Source organism: Trachemys scripta, chromosome 7 (genome assembly GCF_013100865.1).
Source record: "Trachemys scripta elegans isolate TJP31775 chromosome 7, CAS_Tse_1.0, whole genome shotgun sequence".
Lineage (NCBI taxonomy): Eukaryota > Metazoa > Chordata > Testudines > Emydidae > Trachemys > Trachemys scripta.
In genome coordinates, this window is record NC_048304.1 from 36,503,012 (window position 1) to 36,516,302 (window position 13,291).

General features: G+C 38.4%; 1 protein-coding gene across 11 annotated transcripts in view; it reads left to right on the top strand.

Moving 5' to 3' along the window:
- Positions 1–13,291, top strand: part of IQSEC1 (IQ motif and Sec7 domain ArfGEF 1) — a 676,292-nt gene that overhangs the window by 627,161 nt on the left and 35,840 nt on the right. For all 11 annotated transcript variants that reach the window (XM_034777995.1, XM_034777984.1, XM_034777986.1 and 8 more), the window contains 3 exons: positions 5,431–5,592; positions 10,507–10,629; positions 11,504–11,670. In XM_034777995.1, the coding sequence (XP_034633886.1) occupies positions 5,431–5,592; positions 10,507–10,629; positions 11,504–11,670 (452 nt within the window). The remainder of the gene's footprint in view (positions 1–5,430; positions 5,593–10,506; positions 10,630–11,503; positions 11,671–13,291) is intronic.

Here is a 13,291-nt window from a genome sequence, read left to right on the forward strand (position 1 = left end):
CGATTGGCTGAACAAGAAGTAGGATTGAGTGGACGTGTAGGCTCTAAAGTTTTACATTGTTTTGTTTTTGAGTGCAGTTATGTAACAAAAAAAAAAATCTACATTTGTAAATTACACTGTCACAATAAAGAGATTGCACTGCAGTACTTGTATGAGGTGAATTGAAAACTACTATTTCTTTTGTTTATCATTTTACAGTGAAAATATTTGTAATAAAAATAAATACAAAGTGAGCACTGTGCACGTAATTTCAATTACAACACAGAATACAAATATAATTGAAAATGTAGAAAATATCCAAAAATATTTAAATAAATGGTATTCTATCATTGTTTAACAGTGTGATTTAATCGCAGTTAATTTTTTACATCGCGGTTAATTTTTTAATTGCTTGACAGCCCTATTTATCACCCTTTATAACAACCTGTTATGTACTTGAAGAGTGTATCATGTCCCTCCTCAGTCTTTTCTTCTCCAAACTAAACAATCCCAATTGTTTCAATCCCTTCTCATTGGTCATGTTACATAGGACCTGTCATCGTTTTTGTTGCTCTCCTCTGGAGTTCATCCAGTTTGTCCACATCTTCCTCAAAAGTGTGCTGCCCAGCACCAGATATAATACTCCAATTGAGGCATCATCAGTGCTGAGTAAAGTGGAAAAATTACTACTTATGTCTTGTTTACAAAACTTGCTAATACATCCCAAAGTGGTGATTACTTTTTTTGCATCAGTATTATATTTTTGACTCGTATTTAGTTTGTGGTCAACTATAACCCCCAGATCTTTTTCTGCAGTTTTCCTACCTAAACAGTTATTTCCCATTTTGTGTTTATGTAATTGATTATTCCTTCCTAAGAGAGGTGAAAACATTATCTGTTCTTATCAGTTTAATACCTGATAGGTTCTTTTTTTGCATTTGTCCTGATTGAATTTCGCCCTATTTACTTCAGACCATTTCTCAAGATCATTACAGATTCTAACCCTGTCCTCCAAAGTGCTTGCAAGCCCTCATAGCTTGGTATCCTCTGCAACTGTTTATAAGTGTACTCCCTATGCCATTATCCAAGCATAATCTTGTTACCTTGTCAAAAAAAGAGGTAGGTTAGCTTGATGTGATTTGTTCTTGGGAAATCCATGTTGACTGTTACACATTACCTTCTTATATTCCAGGTGCTTACAAACTGATTGATTATTTGAACCTTTATCTTTCTGGGTACTGATGTTAAGATGACTGGTCTATAATTCCCTCTGTTGTCCTTTTTCCCCCCCCCTTTTTTTTTATAGATTTTCTTTTTTCCAGTTCTCTGGGATCTCTCCAGTCTTTCACGAGTTCTTACAGATAATCACTAATTGCGCAGAGATCTCTTCAGCCAGTTTCTTCACTATTTTGGGATGTATTTCATTAGACCCTGCCTACTTGAAGACCTCTAACTTGTAATTCTTAATTTGTTCTTCCCATATTTTAGCCTCTGAACCTACCTACCCCATTCATACTTATGTTCCCTATGTTAGTCATCCAATCACTGCTAACCTTTTTGCTGAAAACTGAAACAAAAAAGGCATTTAACACTTCAGCCATTGCTGCATTTTCTGTTATTGTCTTTGTCTCCTCACTGAGTAATGGGCCTACCCTGTCCTTGGTCTTCCTCTTGCTTCTAATGTATTTGTACAATATTTTCTGGTTACCCTTTATGTCTTTAGCTAGTTTAGTCTCATTTTGTGTCTTGGTCTTTCTGATTTTGTTCCTATTCATCCTTTGTAATTTGATCTAGGTTTCACTTTTTGAATAACTCTTTTTTTTTTTTTTTTTAATTTCAGGTAATTGAAGATCTCCTGGTTATACCAGGGTGGTCTCTTGCCATAATTCCTATCTTTCCTGCACACTGAGATAGTTTGCCCTTAATAATGTCTCTTTAAAAACTGCCAGCTCTCCTGAACTCTTTTTTCTCTTAGGCTTGCTTCCCATGGGATCTTACCTACCAGCCCTTTGAGTTTGTTAAAGTCTGCCTTCTTAAAGTCCATTGTCTTTATTCTGCTGTTTTCCCTTCCACCATGCCTTAGTATCACGAACTCTGTCATTTCATGATCACTTGCACCCAAGCTGCCTTCCACCATCACATTCTCAACCAGTTTCTCCCTATTTGTCAGAATCAAATCTGGAACACCCTTTTCCTCAATAGAATCAAGGAAGCAATCATCCAAAGCCCATTGCTGCACTTGGAGTGCATGTATGGGTGTGTATATGCTCCAGCATGAAGTACTCTCTATGTTAAGTATCTGTCATCAGAAGATAAATTTAAAGGACTTTCACTAAGATTGTGGCCACTGGTCTGAAAATGTGTTAGTTACGTATCAAAGTTAAAAGATATCAAAAGTTAGATTCTCCTAACTTCGGTATTATCCTTTCTTCCTTAGACCATTAATTTGATTGTAATTAGGGTGCTACTAACCTTTTTCTGTTTTAATCTTTTATCAAGTTGCGTTATTAGTCATATTTGCCTCTGCTAGAAGAGTAAATGAACTGTTCGTTCTGTTTGCAGACATCTGTTGTTGATTATGATAAAGTAGATGTTTTAACTATTCCCAGAATCCTCCTTAAAATCAGCATCCATTGTCAATCTAGAAATTTCACATCCATCTCTTTGCCCTAAACTTAGATAGAAAAAAAATCATGGCTCCTTCTTGCTATGACCAGTTTTAAAATTGTACATAGACCACGTGTTTGTACTCCTTGGTGCACTAAAGCATCATCTGTATGAAATAAGTAGTTGACAGGTATCAGCATAACAAAATGCCAGAGTATTTAGAACTAATTGGCAGTCTCAGCAGATAAGGCTAGGAATTAGTGGGAAATAGCTGAGAAGGTTGTTTTGGCCTCTATCTTAGAGGTGGCTTCTCCAGGTTTGAGTTGAATCACATTGATGCATCATTTTGATGAAGCTAACACTACTGCCACCAATGCTGTATTGTCATGTGGGTAAATGGCGGCCCTCGTTCTGGGCTCCCAGTCCAAAGCTTTTCACAAGCAGTATTTTCATTTCATACTTTTTATAGCCAAATGGAATTTTGTTTTTCAAAAGATTTGATTGCTTGACTCACTGCTGATATTTCACTAAGGCATTAAGAAAGGGCAAAATGCCTCTGGCCTCAGATAGCTAAATGGATTTGTAGGTCAGTTTTGGAGGCTTTTATCCAGTGTCTGTTAAAGTGATTTCATGTTCTTAGACCAAAAGAAAATCTTCTGTGAAGAGCGAGACCCTCAGCTGGTGCAAAGTGCTGTAGTTCCATAGGATCTGGCCCAAAATCTCTAAGGCAGCCCTCTAGACTCAACACCTTTACACCTTGAATTAGAGCCTTTATGCTGTAGGTCTCTAATCTTTATAACCGTCTCTTCTTTTCTTTCTCATAATTTTTTTTAATCATGGTTCATTTTTCTTATAACCATGAGTTTGTGTTATGAATATTGTATAAGCAGAAAGGAAAATTCCTATGTGTAAATTTTCCTACGTGTAAATTGGGGTTCCAGGAATGTGGATAGATGCCCATCCTACTCTTTTCATGATCATATTAACATTAATTTTTGGTTTGGGGTTTTTCTTTGAGAGGGGGAAGGAGGAAAGCAGGTAAAGTTATGATTTAGCCTAGGAAAAATTATCTAATATCTTCTCAATCTGCAGAAGATACAGTCTCTGGTGGATGGGAGAAGTCTTACTTTTTTGATTGGTCCTTTGTTTTCCTTGCTTAGCAACTGCTAGAATGGGAAGTTCATGAGTTCATTTCACTGCAAATGCTGAGCAGAAACTCAGTTCACTAGTAGGGAAAATTTCCTGTCATAGATTTTTTGTGTGTGTTTGTTTTTGGTGTTATGAAACTAGAAATTCAGGGAGATCCAGAATTCTAAAGTGTGATTCAAGAATATAAGAATACAGCGCTTAAATATTTTTCTTCTGATGAAATAATCTGTTTTGGATTAGGGGAGGATTATTTTACAAGTTTGTCCTCATGAGGTAACTGCATACACTACTTATTTAGCTTCAAATGAAATGAGCCATCAAACTTGATTTAAGAGATTGTGAGATGGAAGTTTTTGAGACTTCTCAGTTTTGATGAAATATATATATTTTTCTGATCTGCCTAACACTTAGTTGGGCATCAAATGTGTAATAGTGTAATGTCGCAGAGCATGGGGACTGAATGTTGGGTTATTTGGTAATGTTATTTTCGGTGTTAAAAAAAAAAAAAAAAAAACGTGAGGAAAGGGTTGTATGATCATCCTTGTATAAAAATAGCAGGGTCACCTTGTTCTTTTAAATTGATTTCACTAGCATTAAGAAATGCAATATCCTTCAGCTCATCCGGAAAGCTGCAAACCGTTCATTTTTACAGGTGTCCATTGTGTCCTAATTTTTAGTAAATAGACATGGCGATGAAATTACTGGAGCTGTGAAAGTATTGCATTACAAATTGTGGACGTCTGCTGGGTAGCAGCCCTGGAAACATAACATGTTTATGCTGTGAGCGGGACTTTGTCATTTAAAATGTGAGCAAAAATATATGACTGCCTAAGCCACAGATTTATAGCAGGAAATCCTCACCATTTAATATGTTTGTCAGAAAAATAGCTGCGTACTTTTTATTTTTGTGGTATTTGAAATCATGCAGAGCTAAATTTGGACATGTAGAAAGGAGTGTAAATTACACAGAATTAAATGATTGTGAAGGAATCGGAATCTAATAGAGTCAAAGCTGTTGTGATGTATATTTCAAGAAGCTGGAAGAAGATGTAAATTAAAGGAGGGGGTTATCCCTTCTTTGATTTATCCCTTCTCCCACCTTTGTAGTAATTGCATTTTCTGTTGCTCTTCTCTTCTTGCCCTTCAGCTTGTGAGTTGCACCATCTTAGATGCCTCTTACTTTTCCACATAATCTGGGATTTAGATATGTTGGTTAGATGATTTTTTTTGTAATTATGTTTTCAGAGGACATGGCACTCTCTCATTGATAGCACAAGATATGTCTTCAGTTTAGCATCTGATGTTGATGGTTATTCTAGACCTTGGCTTATGATGTATCAACTTCCATGGTACGTCTGAAGCTTCTTACGTAGTATGATTGGATAGCCTAGCTCCGGGAAAGATCAGGGAGAATGGTCAACCTAGTTTGGATGAGTACTGCAGAAATGCAGTTGGAGAGATTTTTAGTGCCTCTTCACCATGAAGATCCATTTCAAAGCCAATACACCATTAAAACTAAAACAACTCTATGGGTTTTACAATATGACTACATTTATTTTAAAACGACATCAGTCTGCCTTCTAACTCAGCCAGTCTAATGTTACTTATGGAAAGATGAGGTTTGGGGAAAAACTCAAATGCACATGGGAATGAAGGAAATGAAATAAGTGGCTTTGTGTTTATATTTCTCCCTAGAAAACCTGAAAAAGGAGTCCAGTATCTAATTGAGAGAGGTTTCGTGCCAGACACTCCAGTTGGTGTCGCCCATTTTCTCCTGCAAAGGAAAGGACTCAGCAGACAGATGATTGGAGAGTTTTTGGGCAATCGACAGAAGCAGTTCAACCGAGATGTATTGGAGTGAGTAGTGTGTGAGGGGATGGGATGGCGCACTCAGGTATTCACGTGTACCCTGTGGGACACTTACAGGGGCTAAGGCTCACAAAATATTTTGTGTATGGAATGAAAGTGGTGTTTTCAAAGAAAAAACTGCCCGAGTGTAAGGATTAACAAAGAACAGGCAAAAATAAATACTCTTCCTTACTTGCCAGCAATGCTAACATTTTTCAATAAAACTGATCAAGTAGGATGCTTATAAGGATTTATTTACATTACAGAATTCACGTTTACTCTAAATTTATGTTGTAATTTAACTGGGGAGGACTGTCTATTAATTTTGAGAGCGTTTTCCTTCCTCAAGTTCTGAAATAATTTACTGTGTGAAATTTTAAAAAAAAACATTATATGCTACACGACACTTCATCAGTAAAGGAACATGAAAATAACCATTACTATTTCATAGATACACACGCACTTCTTATGCTGGCACTTGTCTAATAAGGGTGTCTGAGAACCAGTTTCTTGGAAAGGATTAGATAAAAACCTATTTCAAAAGGAAAGCAAAGTGGAGCAGCAAATTACACTCACCAACAGTTTGGTTAAGGTTATTCAAATAGTGTCTGTTAAGGATGGAGGTTGCTTTTGTTTATTTTAAGTGATTTGATATTTCATTTAGCAGCGATTCTTTTCAAGACCTGTATGGATGACTCACTCACTAACAAAGCTTGTTGCATCTCACCCCAGATTTATTGACTTGTGCGCATGTGACTTGCATGAAGAATTACCACTTACTGCACAAACAGCCAGTTAGATGTTTAACAGGCTATGTAACTGCATAGGGTACATGGAGGGTGGGGGGAAATACCCTTTTCCCAGTGCAAAAAGACAAAACAAAAATTCTAAACCCACAGTTTTGGCCAAGACCATAACAAAAAATTGCTGAGATTTGCATAGAAATAGCCCTTATTGAGGACTGAATGCTTTTCCTGGCTTTAGGGCCTGTGGGGGATTTTCAGTTTAAAAATGATTGGAAAATCACTTCCTGAGCCTGGTCAAGAGAGGCTTAATTCAGCCCCCAGGGAAAATCTTCCCTTGACTTTACTGGAGATGAATCAGGCCCTAGGAGCCCCACTCAGCATTGCTAACTCACTAACCTCTTGCGATGTTATCCCAAGTCTCATGGTAGTTGGTGTTTCTCATGTAATCCAGGAGCCATGTGATTACATGAGAACCTGGGCATTCATTTTTTTAAAATAAGTTTCTGGCCCTAAACACTATGGAGAAAATCCTGAACACATGACCCCCTAAAGCTCCAAAAACCAGAAAGCAAAGTAAAAGAACCCCCAAAGTATTATTTTTTTAAATCTCATGATTTTTAAGCCATTTTCATAATTTTGGAGATCTGAGTCATGATTTTGGAAAGCCTGGGGTTGGCAGCGCTGCTGCTTTGTGGTATCATTGCTTACCTAAACATGGGGTGCATCCATGGGGACCTATTGTGTTGCGCAATACCACATGCTGTGGGCAGATTGCTGCACATGAACTCTTCCAGCTGCCCACGAAGGTATCATTGATGTCATCAGCTGACTGCAGGACCTGGGACTGTAGGCATAGACCAGTTGTCCCTAATCGTTAATGTATCCCGAACTCCTTCCTGCCACGCCCACCTCAATGAATCGTGGACTCCAAAGCCAAAATGGGATCATATAATTGGGAGCATCAGTCACAGGCAGTTTGTTTTTTCTAAAGCATGGAAATTAAATGCACTATGGCAATGCACAATTTCATGCACCCAAATGAAGGAAATGAAAATAAGGTTCCCACACCAACTTCTCACTAGACCTTGTTTCAAATAGGTAGTATTTTTTTTCTTACTAAATGTGTAGCTTGATCTGTTACTGTGTGTTCTACATTGTGTACAAGATTTACAATACTGTTGTTGTTAGAACCTCTCTGTCTCAACCGTGCAAGCTGAACAGTGTATTAGTATAGTTATTTGCATTTATACACACATCATAGATCTTTACTTAGAGGGGCCTTTTATTTGTAAAGCTTATGGTTCAAGAGCTGCATCTTTACTGTACAAACAGCAGGAGAAGGTAATTAAATAGGGAATGTGGGTTCTACACAAAGGAATGCAGTAAAGTTTAGTTACTTGCCCTAAAGAAGTGGCAGATTTCAATTCAACAGTTCAGCCAATCAGTCTATTCAGCAGGAAGTTTGGCTGGCCCATTCTAACCATTTGCAACCATTCCCGGGATCTGTGCCACTATTAGACTAGGGGGAAGATTTTCCAAGGAAGGCGTATTGTCTAATGATCAAAGTAAACGATGGTGAGCAAGGAAGAGGCTGGATTCTAACCTAAAATGAGTCATTGATTCACTGTGTGATCTTGGGCAAATCATTTAACCTCACTGTGCCTTGGGCAGCCTAGCAGAAAATTGGGTAAGAATCTCGTTGATAGCCAGATGGTGTATGTTTCATGAGATTTCCTGGATGGGTAAATTGCCAAAAAGGACATCCGCCTGCCTACGACCTCCTGACTGTATTTTTGCTGCAATTAATCTGTTCTTAAAATAACCTGCCCCAGTCATGTTAAGAAAAAAAAATTGTTCTGAGGCAACCCCAAGATAGCGTAATTGACTCGCATATACACTGTGAGCCTTGGCAGCAAAAAAGCACAATGGTTTTAACCAAGCTGACCTGCTATTAGGGATGTTCACACGCATTCTTTGTTGCGCTACACCAAAATGGTGACTGTCTTTTCCATCTCTGATAAAGACATGCTATCAGACTTCAAATCGTGTATTAAAAAAAATCATACTTGAAACATGATTCCATTCCCCCGTGATACTCATAACAGATAAGATAGTAAAAATAATTTTAAACATTTAATTACTTTCCATGATTGATGCTTTTAGTTTGTGTGCTTGTGACTATATACTTCATTTGTCATCACCGTGCACTTCCTGGTTCTCATACATGAGCATAAATGTGCAGATATTGCATGGGAACATTTAATTGTTTTAAAACGTCTTCATCGTGCAATTTTGAAAACCTCCAAGAAAACAATCTACGTTTCAGACTCTGGGCTGGATCATTGCAACTCTCCAGCTGCTTTACAGTGCGCCATCACTGGCTATCTGGGGATTCCCCTAATGTCTGGGTCTCCCTGGGTGGCATAGAGTTGGCATAATGTCTTGATGCTATACCTCTTGCCAGGATATGGGTAGAGCACTGCTGTACAGCAGTGATCCTTGGCTGCTAGAGTACCCTGTGGTGGCCATAAAGACACCTTTCTCCCTCCTGCCATGCCATACAAGCACAGCTGACGATCTGGCTCTCTATCCGCCTATGCACTTTCTTTTAACAAATGGGATTTGTATTAAAAAAACCAAATTTCTAGCAGTGTGAGTGAATAGTTGGATAAAAGTCACAGCATCCAAGTGACGTGGAAAACATGGCATTGTGTATTACAACCTCCTCCTTTCCGTTAATTCCATCACAGAATTCTTCATAAAGCTTTAAGACCATTGTGCTCTCCCCAGCAGTACAGGAGGGAGCTAAACCTCAGAGGCAGTTGTGGTGTTACGCTGATGGAAAAAGCAACTGAGTGAGGTGTTCCTTTGTACCCTCCTTTCTCCACTCTGCATAAAGCCTGCAAAGAAACAGCAGGCAGGGAATAGGCACTAGAAAGAAACCATACTAAGTGGCATGTCATCCTCCACACACACAACCCACAGAAATTTAAGAAGACCTGGAGTAAAGATCATGGAAAGCTAATGCTGATTGAAGTTAGTTCTTGCAGTTATGGGCTTTAGCCACTGGCAACATAGCTACTGTCTCTCTTGCTGATGAGAGAATGTTTGAAGGAATGATGGAGGAAACTTCCCATTGTACTACTGGCCAAGGATATTTGGAAACCCAGATACCCCTAATATCTTCACTTTCCACTTTATTTGACTCTACCACCGCTGGTCCAGGTACCTGCTGTTCCAACCCTTTAAAAAAAAAAAAAAAAAAAAAGTTCTGCAGTGTTGAAGAGATAGTGATGTTCCAAACCTCTAGAGTTTACAATAGTGGTTCTGTTGTGTTTGTGGAATCAACATTGTCCTTATAGGGATGAACCTGGAGGAGTACACAGCTCCTTTGTTCTTCTCCTTGCACTTTTGCACAGAAGGAAAGCATATGGGCTGAAGTCATTAAAAGGCTTTGGAATTAAACTGTGGTAGCACAGTGCTTCATCATGCAAGAGAAATGTGTATACTAATCTATCACTGTACATCAATACATTTAATAACAAGCCTTTTAACCTGGATCATACTTTATTATTGTAGCATCTGCATTACTGTATTATAACTTGCAGTAATTCATGTTTGGTTATTAAAACCTAAAAGCCAAGTTAGAAGAAAAGGAACCAATGACTCTCTGTTTAAAGGCTACTTTCAAATCAAGGTGTTAGAGCAGGGGTGGGCAAACTTTTTGGCCCAAGGGCCACATCTGGATATGGAAATTGTACAGTGGGCCATGAATGCTCATGAAATTGGGCATTGGGGTGCAGGAAAGCTGGTGCTGCCTGGTGCTAATTTGCTGATTTGAGAGCACAAGACTGATAATGATTCGTGACAGTATGGAGTTTTTTACATTGATCAGCGTCCATCACATAGGCAGCTCTGCAATAAAGAAAAATAATGGCTTGTTTACATCTACTCTTCCCCCTCCGGCCCACTCCCAGTTGATATATTTCTTACAATTCTCCTCTCATGCTTTCATGGACAATTACTGATGTTCTGAGATACATTTGTGGCTTTGTATTTTACTAGAACTGGGGGAATGCTGAAGACGCTGGGCTTTTTTTTCCCTATATAATGTATTTTGAATAATCTATATACTGTTGGAAGGGCAAAGAACAAATGAGAATGTGTTTTGTCCTAGCTGCGTTGTGGATGAGATGGACTTCTCAGCAATGGAACTGGATGAAGCACTCAGGAAATTTCAGGCTCATATCCGTGTTCAAGGAGAAGCTCAGAAAGTAGAACGACTCATTGAAGCTTTCAGGTATGGCACTGAAATAAGTTGTCAGAGCACCTGACATGATCCAGCTGTTACGTGTGAGACAGGGAGGTTGGGTAGAGTTAGGCTATTCCTTGCTTTATTAAGCTGCCTTTGAGAACAATAGGGGGTATTTATGCAGTTAAATGACGGTAGGTGTTTACTTTATACATTAAATATAGAATAAGGAAGTTTTATGTGCTATTGTTAATGCATATTGTTAGTGTAATTATTTTTATTATGCATTTATATAATATAGCTGTGCTTCTCTCCAAAATCAGTTTGATTGGTAGGATTTTTTTTTTTTTTTTTTTTTAAACTTCAGATATCTGTCCCTGAAAATTCACTGTTGTAATTTAGGAGCTTGGTTTCTGTACCTTGAGGCATTGGACTTTGTTTACATTTTACAGTATCTCTATGTACTTTTTTTAACCTTCTGTTAAGCAGTTTAGCACAGTGGGGCAAAGAGCATTAATTTATTAAAGCCCACACAAATATTCTTTATTGTGGAAGGAAAAAATGTAAAGCATCTAAAATATAAATGTAAAAATCCTGGCCAGATCCTCAGCTGCTGTAAGCTGGTGTAGCTCCACTGAAGTCAGAGTGGAATATTAAAGTTAATGAAGTTACCCCAAATGAGGATCTGGCCTGGCTAATGAGTTTACTGGTTGTAAAATGGAAAACTTTAAGCCTTTAGCATTCTAGGGTGTTAGTTCTGAGAATGTGATTGGGCAGAGAAGTACTATAGAAAACTAAATGTGTATGAAGTATAAAGGATACCAAACTCTGCATCTTGAATGTAACCGTTCATTGATTTGGTTTTGGTCACACAGCATTTCTTCACTCTGGCCAACTTCCCCCCCCTTTTTATTTCTTACAGCCAGCGATACTGTATCTGCAATCCCGGCGTTGTGAGACAGTTCCGAAATCCTGATACCATCTTCATCCTAGCTTTCGCAATCATATTGTTAAACACAGACATGTATAGCCCAAATGTGAAACCAGAACGCAAGATGAAGCTTGAAGATTTTGTTAAGAATCTAAGGGGTGAGAAAACTTGAATGATTGTCAGCAAAGCTTTTTATTTTTTAGGGAAATTATATCATATCTGATATATCCTATCTGAAGTAGGTTGGCTTTTAGGATAGCTAGAGAAATTGTGTGTGTGTGTGTGTGTGTGTGTGTTTCCCTAGCCATCCTAAAAGCCACCCTACTTCAGATACTATCTAAGACCAAGATAAAATATATAGAGCCTACTTGTGATTTTTACTTACATTGCTTTTACACTGCTGTGAATATATTGACTTCAGCAATGTTATCCCTAAGATAATGTGAAAACAGAATTAGGCTTGTAATCCTTCATCATCCATATTCCATCCTCATTATAAAGAACTTCTATCCAGTCTTTTATTCCCAACTCCCTTCAGATATGTTATAAATATCTTCTATCTTGTGTTCATATCTCTGTAATGTGCCAATTTCCTGGATATAATTGAAACTTGGCGTGTTGACACCCTTTGTGTAGGTCAGATGGCAGCTCATAAAGTTTGCAATTTTACAAACATGAATGAGGCTGAATAAACCCTATGATATAGTAAAGTTGTCCAACAAGTGAAAGAAGGTACAAAAGATCAGTAGTGTTAATGGATGATGTAGCCAGTGTTTGTGAAAGGAGCAGTACAGTGTGTAGACAGGGATGGGTAACTACGTTGTAAGCCCACTAATGACTTCTGTACTCATACCTTTTGTTAAGTGTTTCTGCTTCTATTGACCAGTCCATCACCAAGAACACTGGCCCTGATGCTGACAGAATTGCAGAAGTAGGACCTTTTGCAGCATTCTCTAAAATCTTGAATTATATTTTTAAAATGAAGTTTCTTTCACTGCCTCATTTCAAAGGAAACTTTCAGGATAAACTTTTCTGTCTGTTGCCAGACAGACAAGTTAGTCCTCTGTGAACCAAGAACTCTCCCACTCATATTAAAGGGGAGTTAATGTGGAAGCTGCATATCCACGATGATTATCCACATTCTCAGAGATGGAAATTAACAACTTTGTTTACTAGACCCCCATCCATCAAATGTTACCGTAGATAACTTGCGCTGTGAACACATAAATATGTATAAAAGTCTGGAAAATAATCAGCATGCTGTGCTGAAGGCCTTCTGAAATAAAGAGGCTTTAAACCCCTTAGAAAAAGTCAGTTCTAAGGCCCTTGTAAAAGTCAATGTGAAGGGAACTGAAACCCAGCTAACTCCATTGCATTGAATTCTGCATCTGTGTGGATGTGGAATCCCCATTCCATGACTTGGAGAGTGATCTCCAGTCAAGAGATTTAATCTGTCCTCCAGCTCTTGGCCCTCTGAAACCCACATCTTCCTGCTCTTCTGCTTTCCTGGTTCACCAAATCTATATCCCATACCTGTCCACGTTATATGCTGGTTCTCTCCCAAGAAATGCAAAATCTTGTCCCATTCACCAGAGCGTGGCTTGTTAGAAAGAAGAGCAACATTATTTTAAAATATGTTTTAATTCCCTCCACTTTTGCTTGCAAGCCCAGCTCCAGTTCTGTCCTATCTGTGCCACAGATAGAGAACCAGACTGTTCCTGTTAGAGACAAGCCCAGATGGTGTGGAGCTGCACCCCCTATCCAGGCCTGAGTTGAACT